At 37.6% G+C, this 21,438-nt stretch overlaps 1 protein-coding gene across 2 annotated transcripts; it reads left to right on the forward strand.

Moving 5' to 3' along the window:
* The first annotated feature begins 524 nt into the window (after positions 1 to 524).
* On the forward strand, positions 525 to 20,964 carry LOC137251096 (aminoacylase-1-like). Of its 2 annotated transcripts, none has more exons than XM_067785083.1 (7): positions 525 to 544; positions 3,450 to 3,545; positions 12,140 to 12,484; positions 14,972 to 15,118; positions 15,187 to 15,470; positions 18,460 to 18,593; positions 20,408 to 20,964. In XM_067785083.1, the coding sequence occupies exons 2-7, from the start codon at positions 3,461 to 3,463 to the stop codon at positions 20,610 to 20,612; spliced, it is 1,200 nt and encodes a 399-aa protein (XP_067641184.1). In that variant the 5' UTR covers positions 525 to 544; positions 3,450 to 3,460; the 3' UTR covers positions 20,613 to 20,964. The 2 variants fall into 2 exon arrangements, with proteins under 2 accessions (XP_067641184.1, XP_067641183.1); XM_067785082.1 differs by having other exon boundaries at positions 531 to 555.
* The last annotated feature ends 474 nt before the right edge of the window (positions 20,965 to 21,438 follow it).

Raw genomic sequence — 21,438 nt, forward strand, 5'->3', positions numbered from 1 at the left:
TTGAAAGTGTTACCAAACATAAAACCAATTAGTTTCATTATTTTACTTAGTTTTCAATTCAAATCTTAACTCGACGGCCATCATAATGGCTCCACCAGTGGAAAGCCTTGCCAAATTTCTTAGAGGCGTCCGTGTAATGTGTTTGCTGTTAGATCCATCACTTTTCTAAAATATCTCCTATTAAATATCATTGGTCTGCTACATTTTATTGGCTGAGCAATTTTTGTGGAAAGATTTCCATATACATAAGTAAATTGAAAATTATATGTGTAATGAAAGTGTGCAAAATGTTGTGGGCAGAGTTGTGAAGTTCTGATCAGTGAAAAAGGAAGAGAAGTACCAAAATCGTCGCTACTGCCTAAAAAGGACCAAAATTGAAAAAAAAAAAAACGGACCAGCGGACCAAATAGGGTTGGAAGGGACCATTTTTGGTCCAAATGTACCAAAAGTGGCAACCGTGGCCACCATATCGAAATGTTTTTAAAATACTTAAATACACTGTTGATTTGAGTTTACTCTTTAGTATTCAAATTGTGCTCAGTTTGTGAGTATTAGGTAAAGTGTGTGGTTTAGTATGTGATTTAAAATTATTTAATTGGCAATACAAATACGTATTTCCCACGCCAAAGTAATCGATTCCAAAGAACATATTTTTAATGGATTTTAAGTTTTGCTGATAAAAGTAAACGAAGATCAGCTTATGATGAATTCTTATCCAGATATAAAATTTATCCATGAAATTTATGGCGAATGATTTAGATATATTTTAAAAGAACCTGCCTGTTGTTTGTATAGCTTTGGATTCGATTTTATTCCATGCGTATGATACACTTGAATATGTATGTATGTAGATAAGAAGATCGGTACGAATGAGGTTGAGGTGTGCATAGCGCGTGGTTGTCGCACGCATACAAAAAAATGTCTAAAACATCCAAAACAAATAACTAAATGTTCAAACGGAGTTAATAAAATAAATTTAAGAAAACTGAAGTAAATGCAATGCGCGATATACCTCCGAGGAGGCTTAGGCCGAGCTCTCTTCCAATTTGCGCACTGCTACTTTTTAATTTAAACAAAAATTAAAAAAAAAAACTTGGCGCGATTTAACTCGGAAAAGCTTAAGGTCGAGTTTCTTTTTCAAATTGTGCGCTGTTCCTTTTAATTTTTCTCACAAATTTGCGGGAAGGGACTTACGTGTTTTGTGCCGACTCGGAACGACATATGCAAGGCAGATGAAATTTCACTGAGAAGCTTTTCATGGCAGAAATACACCTAGAGTGTTTTCAAATCACTGCCGAGGGGCAAAAGGTATTTGATGTAGCTTTTCTTCGGACTTGAACTGAGGATCTTCGGCGACTTTTACTTTTTAAGCACTTGGTTCATAGAATTATTTCGAAGACCCGTGTGCATTCGATTCCATGCCAAGCTCAAATATCCAAATTTCTAAATTTTTAATGTTGCTTTGACCGGGAGTTGAACCCTCGATCTTCGGTATGGTAGGCAGAGCGCGCTACCACCACACCACTCAATATAAAAAAATTAAATGTATAATATGAATTATCAAATATTTTTATATTTAGCGTGCTTTGCACACAGAGTATATTAACTTTGATTGGATAACGGTTGGTTGTACAGGTATAAAGGATTCGAGATAGATATAGACTTCCATATATCAAAATTATCAGTATCGAAAAAAAATTTGATTGAGCCATGTCCGTCCGTCCGTCCGTCCGTTAGCACGATAACTTGAGTAAATATTGAGATATCTTCACCAAATTATCCACGCTAGCTTATCTGGACCAAGAATAGATTGGTTTTGAAAATGAGCGAAATCGGATGATAACCACGCCCACTTTTCATATATATAAAATTTTGGAAAACACAAAAAACCTGATAATTTAGTAAATAATACACCTAGAATGTTGAAATTTGGCATGTGGACTGATATTGAGACTCTTGATAAAAATTTGTAAAAAATTTTTAAAATGGGCATGGCACCGCCCACTTGTGATAAAATCAATTTTACAAATAATATTATTATTAATAATTATAATATTAAAACTAGCATATCGTAACAAAATTGGGTACACATATTTTCCTTATAGCAGAAAATATTTCTAGTAAAAATGGACGGGATCGGTTAAAGACCACGCCCACTTTTATATAAAACAAGTTTAAAAGGGTCGTAGAATAGAATAATATGCTATAACTTAGAATAAAATAGTTTTGAATCAATGATATTTCACCTTTCAAGTTTTATTGTAAGAGAAAATGGGGAGACATTTTTTTTAACGGGCGGTGCCACGTGTTATATAGAAAAGTAATTTATCTGAAATGAAATGTACAATTGAAGCTCACGCTGAGTATATAATGTTCGGTTAAACCCGAACTTAGCCTCCCTTACTTGTTGTTTTTAAATATTACCCAGAATTAAAAAGTGATTCGCAATACTAACATTAAAAAAAAAAAACAAAAACCAAAAAAAAAAACAAAAACTATTTTTGTTTTTAAATTCTACCCAAAATTAAAAAGCGATTCGCAATACTAAAGTAAAATAAAAAAAAAAAACAAAAAAACGCGAACCTTTTCGAACCATGAAACCGAGTACATTGCATAGCATATAACCCTAACTATATAAATAAATTAATCAAGTTCTGAATGTGAGGAAAATTAGTTAACCGTAAAAATGTGATTTTTCCCATATATACAATTTTTTATTAGCTATAACTTTTTTGTTTAAGACTTTATGAAAAAATATTCATATATAAAAACGTCATGTAATGAGATTTGAAATCGATCCGCATCAAAGTTTTTGTGTTATTAAGTAAAGATTTTTTTCATTTCACTAAGTCCACTGAAAGCCAAATCCAGACCACTGTGCGGCGGCCGCCAATGATGATAAATAACAAAAAAATTATTTCAAGCAAAAAATTCCAAATTACCAAAGTAAAAAAAAATACAAATTTTGGTAACCAAACAACAAAGTGGCAATCATGCACACAGATACGTGCATATGGTAAATGTGCCAAGTATCGGATAAAGCATTGCCGATTTTTTATTTTCGGCTGTGAGCTATCATACCGAAGTTCCAGGTTCAAACCACGGCAGAAATATACTCATAAATACTTAATTTGGGCCAATTACCTTAACAGATGCTTTAGACGAACCATTCGAATATCCCAAGAGGCACATTGTCCGATGCTGATAGCCTCCATGATTCCAAGACATATACATATGATTCAAGAGGAATTCAATATAACGTCGCAGGTTTCAACATTTTTTTGACTGATGTGGTGTGCCATTTTGAAACTTCAATAGCTTGGAAGGACTTGTCAATATTCATATTTACGCCAATAACTTACATTCCTTGTATTTATTTCTTCCTCGAAAATTAATTTAAACTCATTTTTTTATATTTTCCATGCTTGGGCTATAATTTCTGCGCATAGAATAAATTAAAATGAGTGCATGGAAAGATAATCAAGAAATTGAATTCTTTCGGGAATATCTTCGTATACCAAGCGTGCATCCAGACATTGATTATGGTGAGTATATCTTTATATTATTATTATTTTTATGTAAGCGATAAAACGTCTGTGATTTGTTCTGTCAATTCAGGCCGTTCACCCTTTTTAACACAGAACCAGAATGCAATTAAAGGGCTTATTAAACTTCCTTAGCCCTAACGCCGTGACCATACCCATATCCCGGGCCGTAGAGAGAAAATCCGGGCCCCCTATAAAAAATCCACTAATACGTTTAATTAACTTGAATTAATGACGTCTCGTTCATGAATCATTATTGATGCATTACATCAAAAAAAAATGTTTGCCACATCAACTAAATGATTTTTGGACTAAGAGCTGACAATAAAATTAACACAGAATATTTACTATTTATACTATTTTATTGTAATGTAGAAATAAAATTATCTTTTAACAGCCTCATATTGTTTCAAATAATCTTTTATAGTTATTTGGTAACATTTTAATACATTTCTGATAAATTTAATGATGATTATAAATTTTAATTATTCAATATAGAAAGTTCGGATATCAAAGAGTGGCTTTACTTGCTTCTTTCGCTGCAAAATTTTTATAATAATATCAAAATTTAACTGTCTTGCCAAAACGGATTCAACACAAAGCGTGGCAAGTCCTGAAACTCGCTCTTGAAATGAACACGATCTATGAAAGCTTTTGATCCTTGAAAGGACGCTGAAGGAACGTTCTGCACTAGCTACAGGTATAGTGCAAAATATACGTAAATCAACACAAATATTGGGGAAAATTGTATACAGATTTTGAACATATGTTTAGCAATTCCAATAGTGACAGACCTCTATCAAAATTTGTTTCGTAAATGTGTTTCAAGTGAAATATTTCGCATTCTAAGCTTTGAGAAATGTCCGACTTGCATTTTTCGACAAATTTTGCTGCGCTCGCCCGAACCGTAGTTTCATCCATATCTTCAAATTGCCACAAAAAGGAAAACGTCTCGCTCAAATTTCTCATAGCTGCAAATCGTTGAGTAATGCCAATGATTACCGCATCAACGATCACCAGGAATGTATTGTTTTTAAAATCAGACTCTGAATCATCCGTAATCATCTCATTTAAATTATCTTCAGAACGTCTTTTGGGTTTTCTCTTTAGAATGTCCGGAAACTTCGGCGAGATGTTCAATTGAATAGCAACTGTTTTGCATTCGTTTAAAATTGTTTCCCATTGGTTCCTGATCAACTTCAAATCAGTTAATAAGACACCTAGATGTCGGACCTCAACATCTATGGTGGCGTCTCTAGCTTGGAGGACCTCGTTTCTTTCATTAATGGTAGTCAGTATTTTCAACCAAATTGAGGACAGCAAGATATATTCGAACTTGTTGATATACTTCAGAATGCCGGTAAGATCGCCGTATGCTTGCGCAGTCAAATTTGGCTTTTGTCTGAAAGACTATGAAGAGAGCTCGGTACATTTTTTTTGAGGATTCCCATCGTTGTGGAGTGCTGCTGAAAATAGTAAAACATTTTTGTACAACTCCGAAGAGAGTAATTGCAGTCGTACAACATTCTGCAGCATCAACACCACATAAATTGAGACTGTGGGTTGCACAAGGCGAGTAATCAGCATTCGAGTTTTTGTCGAGAATGTGACGTAGTGTTCCGTTGTAAGCTCCTTTCATATTGGCGCCGTTATCGTACCCTTGTGTACGACAATCTTTTAATGGGATTTCGTGTTTACCTAGAGTATGGCAGATTAGATCAGCGATTTTCTGAACAGTTTTTTGGTTACAATTCACGAAAGCCAAAAACCGTTCTTGAATTGTAAAATTTGTTGCTTTCGAATTGAAAGGGAGTTAGCGCAAAATGAACGTAGTCAACGTGACTAGCATCAGGCATAGCATCAACGATAATAGCAAAATACTTGGCTTTCTTGCCTTAATCTAATATAGTTTCCCTCACTTGCTTTGCAAAAATTTCTATAAACTCGTTCTGAATATCTGGGGAAAGATAGTGAACTTGTAAACGTTTGTGCTGTTGTTGTGAAATCCTAACTTTCTCCAAATGATCTCTAAGTCTCGGATCATATTGGCTTATGAGATCTTAGATCCATCGTTTCGTTCACTAAGATATACACTTTCGCCTTTGAAAGCTATGCCTCTTTCACCCAAAAATTAAATAGTGTCCAAAATTCTATATAAAATTTATTTCCACTTTTTAGTTTCAGTGATTAGCTGGTGATTGATAAGTGCATCAATTGTAGCCTCCTTTTGAATTAGATTTAGTAAAGATCGCCATTGAATATAACATTTAATGTGATCTTGAGTATTTTCGTGTGATGGCAGTTTATCGTATAGCTTCTTCCACACCTGCAATTTCGAATATCCGCTAGGACAAGAACTTTTATGTCGATTTAAAGTATTGGTGCTTAACAGACGACATGGTAGACAATACAAAGTATTACTACTGGCACTCCACACCAACCAGTCACGCTCCACTTTCTCTCCATTTGGCAAGATTCTGTTTAACAACGAGGTAGGAAATGCCTCATGACAATCACGTGGAAAAATAACAGGACACTTTTGACGTCCTTGACGAATTATTTCGTTGACTTCTTCAGATCACAAAAACTCATTATTCACGGTACAGATATCGAAGTCGCTTAAATAATCCGGCTTTGATACAGAGTTGGTGGTATTGTTGGAAGACTTTTTGAAGATGAACCTTCATCAGTGTCACCACGAAAACTTTACGATTTCGGATTCATGTAAACATACATTTTTGTTTGATGTTTTTATTGTCTCCTCACTGTTCGAAGGCCCAGGCAAAAAATCATTATCAATGTTCGTTGCTTTTGAAATTCGGCTTAAAATTTGCACATGGAACAACTAAAGATTCTCCTGAATTAAAAAAAAATGTCTTAGTACATCTAAAATAGAAAAGATTTAAAAATGATAAAAGTAGTAAAAAAAAGATTGCTAAAAATAACAAAAGGAGATAACAAATAGTTATAAGCACATCTGAATAATAGAATATAATGTATTTAACAATGGTTATTAATGTATCTACTATTTTGTTTAATAAAGTATCTCAATCAAAATATTTGATATTCGATCTATGGAATAACGGTATAACTAAAAAAAAAAAATCATCCATTTTCTAATAAAATTATGTATATATAAAATTTGTTACTTTTTCTTATCAAAGAATCATACTATCTAAAATCCAACCAAGTAGGATTATTATAAATTTATTTTTACCTGCATTGTTAAGTTTTTTTTCACTTTTCTCAAAGGGTTGATTCTTGAGTTATACCGTTATTCCACACATCCCCTCAATTGAGGTTTCTCGCTACTATACAGGAGAGGGTGTCATGTCAATGCTTTCCCATGCTACTGAAGCCCGAATCCGGGTTTCCTGGCCAAGGTAATTTACTATATAGCTGTTAATAGGAATGCCGTTGTGGGCTGTGGTCTGGATAATTTATATCCTGAAGTAGCTCATTTCCCTAAATGTAAGAGTACTGAAAAGTCATATATTTAGTGGCGACCTCTGGCTGAATGATCATACAATCAACCTATTCTCTGCTGGATCCTTTCATGAAACTAGGAAAATTGGACAAAAACCCTGCTCTGCAGCGAATCGCAATAGTTCTTAGCTAGTGCAGAACCATCGCATTAAGAGATGGTTAGGTAAGGTTAGGTTGAACTGGTCAGTCTGAGGACCTCACATAGACTGAAAGAGTGCATAGTGTACCCAGAAGTTTGCTCTACAACAAAACTTTAAACCCACTAACCCAAAAATTAACCTATGTTAAAAAATAACTCCGTCCTCTTGGCAAATACTAGAAGCTTTCTAGGAGCTATGTTACTTGCTGCATCTAGATATGATAGCTGCGCCACTCCTAACACCTGGAGTCTTAGCCTTGTGAGCGTAGAGCACGAGTACGAACCTTGCTCAATCGTTTCTTCCTTCAACCCGCAGTTCATTTAACTTCTATTATTGACAAGGCCTAATTTAAAAGCATGTGACGCCGTAAGACAGTGTCCAGTCAAAATACCCACCATACATGTCAGTGCAATGTAAGATCTACACATGATACTCTTTGTGCTTTGTCGATCATGTGCACCTCTCGCGTTCTCTCGCAGAACCATCGCATTAAGAGATGGTTAGGTACGATTAGCTTGAACTGGTCAGCCTGAGGACCTCACATAGACTGAAGAAGTGCATAGTGTACCCGGAAGTTTGCTCTACAACAAAACTTAAAACCCACTAACCGAAAAATGGACCTATGTTAAAAACAAGTAAGAAGGTTAAGTTCGGGTATAACCGAACATTACATACTCAGTTGAGAGCTATGGTGACAACATAAGGGAAAATAACCATGTAGGAAAATGAACCGAGGGAAACCCTGGATGTGGTTGTATGACATGTGTATCAAATGAAAGGCATTAAAGAGTATTTTATGAGGGAGTGGGCCATAGTTCTATAGGTGGACGCCATTTAGGGTTATCGCCATAAAGGTGGATCAGGTTTGACTCTAGAATTTGTTTGTACGATATGGGTATCAAATGAAAGGTGTTAATGAGTATTTTAAAAGGGAGTAATCCTTAGTTCCATAGGTGGACGCCGTTTCGAGATATCTCCATAAAGGTGGACCTGGGGTGACCCTAGAATTTGTTTGTACAATATGGGTATCAAAAGAAAGGTGTTAATGAGTATTTTAAAAGGGAGTGATCCTTAGTTCCATAGGTGGACCCCGTTTCGAGATATCGCCATAAAGGTGGACCAGGGGTGACTCTAGACTTTGTTGTACGATATGAGTATCAAATTAACGGTATTAATGAGGGTTTTAAAAGGGAGTGGTGGTAGTTATATAGGTGGTCGCCTTTTCGAGATATCGCCATAAAGGTGGACCAGGGGTGACCCTAGAATTTGTTTGTACGATATGAGTATCAAATTAACGGTATTAATGAGGGTTTTAAAAGGGAGTGGTGGTAGTTGTATAGGTGGTGGCCTTTTCGAGATATCGCCATAAAGGTGGACCAGGGGTGACTCTAGAATGCGTTTGTACAATATGGGTATCAAATGAAAGGTGTTAATGAGTATTTTAAAAGGGAGTGGACCTTAGTTCTATTGGTGGATGCCGTTTCGAAATATCGCCATAAAGGTGGACCAGGGGTGACTCTAGAATGTGTTTGTACGATATGGGCATCAAATTAAAGGTATTAATGAGAGTTTTAAAAGGGAGTGGTGGTAGTTGTATAGGTGGTCGCCTTTTCGAGATATCGCCATAAAGGTGGACCAGGGGTGACTCTAGACTTTGTTTGTACGATATGGGTATCAAATGAAAGGTGTTAATGAGTATTTTTAAAAGGGAGTGATCCTTAGTTCCATAGGTGGACCCCGTTTCGAGATATCGCCATAAAGGTGGACCAGGGGTGACCCTAGAATTTGTTTGTACGATATGAGTATCAAATTAACGGTATTAATGAGGGTTTTAAAAGGGAGTGGTGGTAGTTGTATAGGTGGTCGCCTTTTCGAGATATCGCCATAAAGGTGGAGCAGGGGTGACTCTAGAATACGTTTGTACAATATGGGTATCAAACGAAAGGTGTTAATGAGTATTTTAAAAGGGAGTGGGCCTTAGTTCTATAGGTGGACGCCGTTTCGAAATATCGCCATAAAGGTGGACCAGGGGTGACTCTAGACTTTGTTTGTACGATATGGGTATCAAATGAAAGGTGTTAATGAGTATTTTTAAAAGGGAGTGGGCCTTCGTTCTATAGGTGGTCGCCTTTTCGAGATATCGCCATAAAGGTGGACCAGGGGTGACTCTAGAATGTGTTTGTACGATATTGGTATCAAATTAAAGGTATTAATGAGAGTTTTAAAAGGGAGTGGTGGTAGTTGTATATGTGAAGTCGTTTTCCAGATATCGACCAAAATGTGGACCAGGGTGACCCAGAACATCATCTGTTGGATACCGCTAATTTATTTATATATGTAATACCTGCCAAGATTTCAAGGGTGTTTTATTTCGCCCCGTAGAACTTTTTCATTTTCTTCTACTTAATATGGTAGGCGTCACAACCATTTTACAAAGTTTTTTCTAAAGTTATATTTCGCGTCAATAAACCAATCCAATTACCATGTTTCATCCCTTTTTTCGTATTTGGTATAGGATTATGGCATTTTTTTCATTTATCGTAATTTTTGATATCGAAAAAGTGGGCGTGGTTATAGTCAGATTTCGTTCATTTTTTACACCAAGATAAAGTGAGTTCAGATAAGTACGTGAACTAAGTTCAGTAAAGATATGTCGATTTTTGCTCAAGTTATCGTGTTAACGGCCATGCGGAAGGACAGACGGACGACTGTGTATAAAAACTGGGCGTGGCTTCAACCGATTTTGCCCATTTTCACAGAAAACTGTTAACGTCATAAAATCTACGCCCCTACCAAATTTCAAAAGGATTGGGAAATTTTTTGTTCGACTTATGGCATTAAAAGTATCCTAGACAAACTAAATGAAAAAGGGCGGAGCCACGCCCATTTTGAAATTTTCTTTATTTTTTGTATTTTATTGCACTATATAATTACTAGAGTTGAATTTTGACATAATTTACTTATATACTGTAAAGATATAACATTTTTTGTTAAAATTTTACTTTTAAAAAGAAATTTTTTTAAAAGTGGGCGTGGTCCTTCTCCGATTTTGCTAATTTTTATTAAGCGTAGATATAGTAATAGTAGTAACGTTCCTGCCAAATTTCATCATGATATCTTCAACAATTGCCAAATTACAGCTTGCAAAAATTTTAAATTATCTTCTTTTAAAAGTGTGCGGTGCCACGCCCATTGTCCAAAATTTTACTAATTTTCTATTCTTCGTCATAAGTTCAACTCACCTATGTTTTATTGCTTTATCTGTCTTTGGTAATGAATTATTGTACTTTTTCGGTTTTTCGAAATTTTCGATATCGAAAAAGTGGGCGTGGTTATAGTCCGATATCGTTCATTTTAAATAGCAATCTGAGATGAGTGCTCAGGAACCTACGTGCCAAATTTCAACAAGATACCTCAAAATTTACTCAAGTTATCGTGTTAACGGGCGGACGGACGGACGGACGGACGGACGGACGGACGGACGGACGAACATGGCTCAATCAAATTTTTTTTCGATCCTGATGATTTTGATATATGGAACTCTATATCTATCTCGATTCCTTTATACCTGTACAACCAACCGTTATCCAATCAAACTTAATGTACTCTGTGAGCTCTGCTCAACTGAGTATAAAAATTCCGTCCTCTTGGCAAATACTAGAAGCTTTCTAGGACCTATACTTCATGCTGCTTCTAGATCTGATAGCTGCGCCACTCCAAACAGCGGGAGTCTTAGCCTTTTGAAAGTAGAGCACGAGCACGAAACTTGCTCAATCGTTTCTTCCTTCAACCCGCACTTCATTTATCTTCTATCATTGACAAGGCCTAATTTAAATGCATGTGGCGCCATAAGACAGTGTCCGGTCAAAATAGCCACCATACATGCTAGTGTAATGTAATATCTACACACGATCCTTGACACTTTAGAGTTCCGTGCTTAGGTCTACGCCTTTCACGCTTTGTCGATCATGTGCGCCTCTCGCGTTCTCTTAATCTCGCCCAATCTAACTGGGACGTATACGGAGCAAGCTTCAAGCCATGCGCCCTTTCTAGCTAGTTTATCCGCTTTTTCATTCCCCTCTATTCCTGTATACCCTGGGACGAGATATAGATGTATGCTTCTCCCTGTCCCGATTCTTTCCAGAGATTGCTTACACTATACCACACTTTTGGATGCTGTACTATGCAAGATAATTGCCCTAATTGCCTTGCTGTCAATATAAAAGTTAACACGATTGTAGTTCAAGCTATTATCTTCCAGTGTTTCTACTGCTTTGGTTTCGGCAAATATTTCCGCTTGGAAAACGCTACAGTAGTCTGGCAGCTTGTAGGATCTGTTTATTTCCGGATCAGTGCAGTTTACCGCAGACCCTACTCCTTCCACTACTTTGGAACCATCAGTGTACACGTCTATCGCCTCGTCCGCCATTTGGGCATCCTTGCGCCAGCCATCCACTTCCATTATGGCTCTAATAGCCCGAAGCGTATTGGGTAGTCTGTTCGCTCCGTAATTGATGGTGTTACACTACTACGGCCGTATGGTCTGCGCTGAAGCTGCCCCGAGGCTTTGAGTCTCGTTGCACTTGTTAACGCTATGTGCTCTGCCACCAGCTCTCCAGGTGAAATGTGTAGAATGGCACACGGTACAGCCGTCGAGGTTGTTTTCAGAGAGCATGCATGTTCCGTCAAGGCCTTCTTCACTCTCTCCTTCACGTTGTGCTTCCACGACAACTGTCTATAAGAATTCATAGATATTTTTAAAAAGCTTTCTCCTGCAGGGTGACCCCTTCTAGCTTCGGCCTTGCACAACTCCGGACCTTATACCTCCTAGTGAACAAGGCCATATCCATCTTCTCTGCATAGGTTATAAATATCCGCTTACACTCGTACTGATTCACCCGTATTTGTTCATATATAACAGTATAATCGGAAGCCCTAGTTATTGTCCCTTTTTTTATTTCATCGCAGAACCTTGCGTTGAGTTCCTGAAACGGCAAGCAATCGATTTGGGACTACCTATTGAAGTCTTTTACTGTGCGGGCCCAACTAAACCAGTCGTCGTTATAACATGGGTTGGACAGAGGCCCGATTTGCCAACAATTATTTTGAATTCACACATGGATGTGGTACCAGTGTTCCCTGAAAAATGGACTTACCCACCATTTTCTGCTCATATGGACGATCAAGGACGAATATACGCGCGTGGTTCACAAGATATGAAATGTGTGGGTATGCAATATTTGGCAGCGATTAGAGCGCTCCGTAAAAATGGTGTGACATTGAAACGTACCATTCATATGACTTTCGTACCGGGTAAGTATTTACATAATATTATCCATTTATTGTTGTAGACATATGTTTGTACTCGCACATACATATTTATTCATGCGGACACATCGTTTTCAGCTTATCTTATTGTAATCGGTTTATGATCTCTGCCCACATTATTTAGAGCAGCCGTGTTTGTTTTTCCGTTTATTGTGGTTATCCAATAAGTGCTAGCCTTTCATCGCGGAGGAGTTGGGTTCGAAATCTACTACCCCCTCCCATTCTACCCTTTTAGGATAATTTAAAGATTTAGAAAGGTGCTGTTCCCCATGCTGTAAATTCGCAGTATAGGATTCGTGTTACTACCGCGGTTTACAGTAAGTTCTATGTGGAAAAAATAAATGAAAGGCGCGCTAACCTCAGAAGAGGTTTAAGGCCGAGCTTCTTTTCCAATTTGCGTCATGCTCCTTTTAATTTTTCCTACAAATTGGCGGGACGGGACCTACTTGTTTTATGCCGACTCCGAACGGCATCTGCAAGGCAGATGAGTTTTCACTGAGAGCTTTTAATGGCAGAAATACACTCGGAGTGCTTGCCAAACACTGCCGAGGGGCGACCCCGCTTAGAAAAATTTTAAAAAACTTGTTTCTACAATTTTGATGTTGCTTTGCCCGGGGCGTGAACCCAGGATCTTCGGTGTGGTAACGCTACCTTCACACCACGGCGGCCGCTCTCTGTGTGGCTTTAAGTATTACCCACAGCCACTTGCATGGATAGTGCGAGGTTATGATCTTATTGGACCTGTTCTGGACATGTTTGTTTCAATTAAGTTCACTGTTTCTGTAAGCTCCGATGAAAGTTCAAGAGTCACTCCATTTAAGAGTCTAACATACTAACATATCCGGCAAACGTTATCTTTCCCAAAAATTGCCTTACGTATGTACATTTGAAAAGTGGTCCTCCCTCTCCCTAATTATCAGTATCTTTCCCATCCTTTTCTACCTTATCGCCCTCTTCTAGTCATCTTTCACTTCCATTCCAGCTCCCATTTGAGTCTTTTTTAAACGGTTTTATTTAGGTTGACTTGACAGGCTGGACAGCACCTTTTTTGTAATTGAAATTTAAGTAACTTCCCGACAAGCTACAAGCTTGAAACTTGGAATATAGTTCAGAATCCGATGACAATGCAATAATAAGAAAAAAATCGCCGCTAGGTGGCGCAGATATTCACAAAAATCGTATTTGTGGTCTGATTTGGCTCATATTAGGAACACATAATACATACAAGAATAGAAAGCGACCTATGAAAAAAAATCGCCGCTAGGTGGGGCAAGGATCGAGATATTCACAATAATCGTATTTGTGATCCGATTTGGCTCATATTTGGAACATATAATACGTACAAGAATAGAAAGCGATCTATGAAAAAAATCGCCGCTAGGTGGCGCAAGGATTGAGATATTCACAAAAATCGTATTTGTGGTCCGATTTGGCTCATATTTGGAACAGATAATACATACAAGAATGGAAAGCGACCTATAAAAAAATCGGCGCTAGGTGGCGCAAGGATCGAGATATTCACAAAAATCGTATTTGTAGTCCGATTTGGTTCATATTTGGAACACATAATACATACAAGAATAGAGAGCGACCTATGAAAAAAAAATCACCGCTAGGTGGCGCAAAAATCGAGATGTTCAAACAAATCGTATTTGTGGTCTGATTTGGCTCATATTTGGAACAAATATTACATACAGTCCGGTAGAAGTGACATCAAAATATTTTGGAGTTGGAGGAGGGACAATCATACGTGGCGCAGAGGCGAGTAAAGTCTTTGGAAGGTTTATGTATTGAGGACTTAGATTGTAACGTATTTGCAGGAAAGAGTCCTTGTAATAATGAGTCACTAAATGAACTAAATAGAATGAGAAATAATAGGCAATTAAATAAAGACTTAAAAATTGAAAATAAAATAATTAAAAAAAATGTTTAAGTTAAACGGTTTTATTGAAAACAATACTTACATGAAGTAATAATAATACTAAAAGCTAGAAATTAATTGGGTAGGTCCTAGGTACTAGTCATCACACTCCCCATCAATTTAGGGCGTTGATCAGAAAAATTAATTCCTATTGATAGCCATAAGTAAGACCAGCTGAACTTTAACAAGGTTATTCTACGCCTCACATTTTTAGAAATTCCACGCGCCCAACGCTTTTATCAATCAACTCTTTTGTCTGATCAACGCCCTAGATTGATGAGGAGTGTAGATGACGAGTACCTGGGACCTACCTAATTATTTTATAGCTTTTAGTATTATTATTACTTCATGTAAGTATTGTTTTCAATAAAACCGTTTAACTTAAACATTTTTTTTTAATAATTTTTTTCCATTTTCTTTTTTCATTAGTTTTATTACAAACCTTTATTGAACTCCTCGCGCTTGATACAATGAAAAGCGTTACGTTTTAGCTCCAATGGGCATTTCCTTAGTGAAAATTCACCGATCCTAATTTGTGTTTTTCTTTTCAGATGAAGAAGTCGGTGGCAACGAAGGAATGCGCGTCTTTGTTAAGTCCAAAGAATTTAAGAAATTAAATGTTGGATTTTCTCTTGATGAGGGCATTGCGTCTCCAGATGAAACCTTTCCAGTATATTATGCAGAGCGAAGCATTTGGCGTAAGTTTTGTATTACATGTTTTTTTTTTTCAATATAACCTTTCATTTCTTCTTATTACCATACTTAGACGTAAAATTTATATTAACTGGCACTGCTGGGCATGGATCTTTATTACTAGAGAATACCGTGGGCGAAAAGTTTCTGAAGTTTTTCAATAAGGTTATGGAGTTTAGGCAACATGAAGTTCAACGTTTAGAAAGTGATACTTCTTTGACGATTGGTGACGTTACAACAATTAATTTAACCTGTTTGAATGGCGGCGTGCAAAGTAATGTGGTCCCACCTACATTGGAAGCTGTGCTCGATATCCGTTTGGCTTTAAGTATAAATCACGATGCCTTTGCGCAGCAGGTATGAGATGTGGTATAGATATGTTTTAAAGGATGCTTTTTCTTTGTAAGATGGGACTGAATCTTAAGTAGTCACTCTCTATCCCATCCTTCCGTCTTCCATTCCTCTTTCATAATCCCGACCTTGCTTCATTCCCTTTAGCTCCCGCTCCGTCAACTTCTCCCTGTCCATCTCACTCTTCCACACCCCCTCTCATTCGCCCATCTACTCTTACTTCCTCTCCCTCTCAAATTTCAACGTCCAAGACGACTTCCACTCCCAAACCCACCATATTCTAAACATTTTGATATTATCATTTATTTATGATTTTATTAATTTGAGCCAGACTCGAATTTTCGGCAAAATAAAATGTATAAAGCGGGGGGCTGGACTCTGCCAGTTTTCCCAATACTTATATAGCCTTTAAGGTTTGGAACCTACTGCAAAAATTTCGCCAGGAGCGATTGACATTTTTGGGTTCCCATAAAACATGAACACAGATTCATGTTAATTAATGGGTACGAAATGATTCGCTGAGTTCCTCAATCGTTAACTAAATATGCGTTTCTCAGTACATTACGCTAACAGAGAGCTCCATGGCGGAAGTTCGAAAAGCTATCAAGAAGGCTAGAGCATTTAAGCGAATTGTCCTTAGCGGTATTACTATGCGTATGTTGAAAGATTTTGGACTTATGTAAATGTATAAGCGAATTGTCCTTAGCGGTATTTCTATGCGTATGTTGAAAGATTTTGGACTTATGTAAATGTATAAGCTTCCTGACCTGACAAAAATTCAACCTTTCTTTGTTCACTTTTAATATTTCCGAAATATGACTTGAATGATCCTTTAACTAGAACCTGAGGAACTTTTACACCAACCAAATTGATTATAGAAAGTTTTCTAATTAGTCAACTACGTTGCGTTTCCCAGGATCACGAAGAAACACAAGTTAGATCGAGAACGTAAAGATAGATTTATATCCGTCAAAAGAGGGCCAGTCGGCCGCATTCCACCAAACCATCTGAATGTTCGACAAACATTAGTAGAATTCATTAAATGAAATATGCAAATGAAGGAAAACTAAGCAACGGGTACCGTAGGGTTTTGGTCTATCCACACTTTCATTTAGTTTATATTTCTTGAAATTCCATTCTTCACCAGAATGAGTGAATATAAGTCCTATTCCGAGGGCTGGTGGATAATGCCTATTCAAATAAGCCGTTCTTTTTCCGATAATCTCCGTTTTTTGCACTTACTTCACTTGATTTATCACCGACTAAGTACGCAAGCTATGATACAAAATTTCAAGATGAGGTTACTCTGGAAAAGAGAGAAAGGGTGTAAGGTAGGTAATATCAACTTTATAAATGATTCCAAAATGGAGCGATATGGAGGGGTTTTCCCGATAGGTAGGTAACGCTTTATATTCGTCTTCTAAATAGAGCGTCTGCTTAGCAGATTAAGAAAATAGTTACATCTTAAGAATCACAGCCTGTTTTCAATGATTCCATGACGGGTCAGAAGTTGATAAAGCGGTTGCATAAACACGATGATTCAGCTTCTCTGAGAGTGTCCAGCTCTCTCGAATATCAGGCACAGATCATGGACAATCAAATAACGACTTTCTAGACGGGAAACATGTCCTTTTTTTCTATCGTTGGTAATAAACGCAAAAATGCTATGGATCCAACCCCCGGTTTCGGTGAAACCCGGGGTAATTTTTCGGGTTTTCGTGAATAATTTCTAAATAACTGAAAAATTTCGGATTCGCGATGCTGACACCAACACTCCTCTTTTAACACCCCTCCCGATATTTTTGGCTTTCTTAAAATGAGCATTGATAACTCTGCTCTCCCTCTCTAAGGTACAAAAACGGCAAGAAATCCTGAAGTCACTTGCCAGCAGTACTTGGGGAAAAACAACAAACCCGTTGTTGGCGAAGTATTCGACTGGTAATTAGTGAATTAAGATACTGTGGTCGTCGGAATGTATGTCCTGCATGTGGAGAGTCACCACACTACAAACAGTTTCTTCATATGCCCGACAAAGTTTCCCACCTTGTTTCCTAGAACTACCAATAGATGGCTAGTGAATAAACACGTCGCTGAAAACATGAATTCCTTCTTTTATATTGAGATTTTTTTTTTTTTTTTTGGAAGTATCAATTCTCTACATCAACAAAGAACGGTTAGGGAAAGGGATAGTGAGAAAGTTGTTGGATAAAAAGGGTGCGGTGTAGCAGGGGAAGGGTAAGGAAAAGGTAAAGAGTATACGAAGCAAGTGAAAAGGAAGGGTGAGAGGAAATAGCATGTGAAGGGAGAGAGAGGAAGATAGAGAGAAAAGCAGAGATGAATAAAGGGGTATTAAAAGGATGAAGAATTGGGAGAGGAATCGACTAGGCACATAATCAGATAAAGTCGAAGGGAGGGGAGTGAAACATGAAGAGCAGAAAGTGATGGAGCCGGGCTTGGAAGCCAGAAGCGGGACTGAAAGTAGGGAAAGGGAAAGATGGAAAACAAGACTAAGAAGACGACGGGAATGCGAAACGAAAGAATACAGTGGAGACGGAGCAGAAGGGAAGTGTGAATTAATATATCATGTGAAGAGATTGAGAAAGCTAGAAAAAGATGTGATGCACGGAAAAAAAGTGTGAAGTGGAAGGTTAAACCCAAAGAAAGTGGAGAGATACGGGGCAGAGAGATTAAGTAAGGGAGAGGAAGAAAAAAAAACAATGAGAATATGGCAAGAATGAAACTTCAAAAAACAGAGTAGTAGATGGAAAGAAATCGGCAGAAGGAACTACATAATATGCAGTGGCTTAGATTACTTTGGATTTTTTTTTATAAATATTAGGGTAAAACTCAGCGAAGCGGTGGAAGTTTTGTTAAGTTATACTGACCGGTCAATAAAGACTTCACATACCTATGTAGTCCATGTCTCCATAGTGCAAAGGTTTGTTTGTAATGAATGACAATTTTTACTAAATTTATATACATTTTTTTTTTTCAGCTTAGTCAGTGGTGTGAAGAAGCTGGCGGTGGCATCAAAATCGAATACAAGCAAAAACAACCCAAAGTGGAAGCAACAAAAATTGATAACTTCAACCCATTTTGGACAGCCTTCAAGCAAGCTTCTACAGAACTGTAAATCTGAACTAACCATTATACTAATTTACTTACAAGCCAACCTAATATAAACGCACGCAAGTCATTTTCTGTCAAAAATGTCTCATGCACATACAACTTGTATGAGAGCAACTCAAATTGAATTTGCTGCGTGAAAACCTAACTCGATTTCCAATTTTTGTTCTGCGTGACATTTAGATTTGACGTTTGCACACATGCTTTACATTGTCGCAACGCATGCTTATTTGGGTTAGGGCAAAAAACGCCGGTTTGCGTGCGCTAAAAAAACGCAGTGCGGTTTTATTAGGTTGGCTTGTTAGAGCTAAGGACACATTGAAGGCGCGTGCAAACTAAGCGGCGCGACATGTAGTGGAAGCGCCGCTCGACTTTTTTGCCTATTTGTTCAACATTGCCGCTCATGCCCGCAACGCGGAGTGCTGCTGCCGCTGGGCATTAATTGCTCCATAAGAATACACGAAAACAATATTTTGCTGCGCAGTGTAGTGGAACTCAATGTGTCCAGCTTTAACGCGACTATACTACGCGGCATATTCTTCGCATGTATTCTTATGATGCAATTGATACTCAGCGGCAGTAGCACTGCGCGACGCAGCAATGAGCTACTATCCTCAAGTTCCAATGAACAGTGGTCCAGATCCCGATAAAAATTTAACATGCAAATGCAACAACAAATTGATCCATAGGTGATCCATTGCCGTCTTCCAGTGAGTTTTACAGCTCCGGCTCACGCTCAATTCTCACGGGAATACTCTGGATCATTGAGAGGCTTGAGAAGCAGATGTCGTGAAATTTTTGCACACGTGAAATGTGATGGGCAAATGCCGCCGCTGGTTTTCATTTAACTCATACGGCGAAAGGCTAAGCAGCGACATCTATTTATGAAAAAGTAGGTTTATTAAAGGCAGCGTTGCCAAACTAAAAAGAAATAATTAACAAATTATCTGGCTCACATATTGAACCAGACTTCTATCTGGATTTATCTGGCTCAAATCGTTGTTGTTGCATTTACATGGAAAATTATTTATCTGGCTCAGGATTTTGCCACCGGATGATAGTACATATGTTGCATTTGCATGTTGAATTTTTATCGATATCTGGATATCGATATCACTGTTCAGTGGAATGCGAGGAATTTTGATCAAATACACAAATCATACACAGAAGATTGCGCATTCACGAGTTCAAAATTGCTTCGTTCTGCGCATCTACGTCACACTTGCTGCTTGAGCGAATGAAAGAAAGAGAGAAAAAAACAAGAGCTAAAGGAAAATTACGTAAAAATTGCCCATAAAAAACAGCTCCTCTTTTGTTTACATGCGCAATTCGCAATCTTGTGTGTGTGGATCAAATAGGCCATGGCGGAACTATACAAGGTGGCAGCACGGGACAGCTGATTATAAACTTTTTTATTTCATTTGATACATGAACCATCAAATTCCGGCGCAGTACGATTTTGATATTAGTCCATCAAATTTACATAAACAAAGTACATGGAACTTTTATTTATGTTTGTAAGTATGTCACCATGATGTCTTGTCTTGTATGGTTCCGCCATGAAATAGGCGAATTATAGTGTCATATCGCTGTCGCTACATGCATTACGGATAAAACAAGAGTGATATCGTTTTGACAGGGTGTTCAATATGTAAATAAAATAAAAATCAGGTGATCCATTCTATTTGTAATTTTGACGTCTATGCAGAGGTTATCACACTTGTGTTATCCACAATGGGTACATGTGCACACATCTTAAATGACATACCCGTTTTTTAACTTTTATTTTTTAATTCCTGTTCTCGTTGATTATCTAGTGGCCTGAAAATCAAAACACTTGTCTTCCCTGGTGGCACCGATAGCCGTTACATACGTCAAGCTGGCATTCCAGCCATTGGATTCTCCCCTATGAATCATACGCCTGTGTTGCTGCATGACCACGATGAATTTTTGCAAGCAGATGTTTATTTGAAAGGGATTGAGTACTATAAAAAAATCATACCTGCTGTTACAAATGTTTAGGATAAATCTCATTTAATACTAGTTTTTCACACAAAATATTTATAATTATATAATTTTTTTAATTGACTTTTTGTGCATTTGTAAAACGCATTTAACATTTGGGAGTGTTTACAATTTTAGCTTGAAAATAGAAAATAAGTTATGAAGGTAACTTCATTCACAGTCCCGACAAGTCGCCGCCACCGCTCTGTTTTTCATGGATTCGTACCGTTGCCGATCATAGTGCCAATGCTCCAAAAGCGGAATTGTGTCGCGACTACAGTGTTTGAAGTTATTTTTCAAAAATGTAAATAAATTCAAGTGAAGCCAAGCGTTTCGTGGCTTTTCCTGGGAAATCCAAGAAAATCATTTATACCACGTTTCGTAATTTGTTATAGGAAGCTGCGTCGTAGAGTTGATACGGTCGCGGGCACAAGGTAATCAAAAGGCAGATCGGGGTGCAACCCTTGAAGCAAGTATAGTAGATGATTAAAAGGAGGCAAGAGTTTCACATGATCAATTAATCCTAGTGAGATAACGTACGTCTGTGTGACGTACGTCGTTTTAATTTTGCTTTTACGAAAAAAATCAAAATGGTTTTGATTTCTACGTTCCGTACGTACGGGCGTTGCACGTCGGTGAGTTTTCGTTTACATGGCACACTCATAAGATAGGTCGTGTCAGCCGACACGTTTTTGGTACGTACGTTCGTGAGTAACTGCCACATTATTCTCCCACAATCGTAAAGAAAGAACATTCTCAGCTGTTTTATATGGATATGGATATGGATACGTCAACGTTGAGGCCAATTAATGGTGACTTAGCCATAACCATATCATAGCCAACC

Source organism: Eurosta solidaginis, chromosome 4 (genome assembly GCF_040869045.1).
Source record: "Eurosta solidaginis isolate ZX-2024a chromosome 4, ASM4086904v1, whole genome shotgun sequence".
In the NCBI taxonomy this organism is placed as follows: Eukaryota; Metazoa; Arthropoda; class Insecta; order Diptera; family Tephritidae; genus Eurosta; species Eurosta solidaginis.

Bases quoted from the DNA above. Each gene is read 5' to 3' on its own strand.
- LOC137251096 (XM_067785083.1), top strand. From the start codon at position 3,461: ATGAGTGCATGGAAAGATAATCAAGAAATTGAATTCTTTCGGGAATAT. The intron at 3,546-12,139 runs GTGAGTATATCT...ATTTCATCGCAG, and splicing joins GCATCCAGACATTGATTATG to AACCTTGCGTTGAGTTCCTG. The intron at 12,485-14,971 runs GTAAGTATTTAC...TTTTCTTTTCAG, and splicing joins TCATATGACTTTCGTACCGG to ATGAAGAAGTCGGTGGCAAC.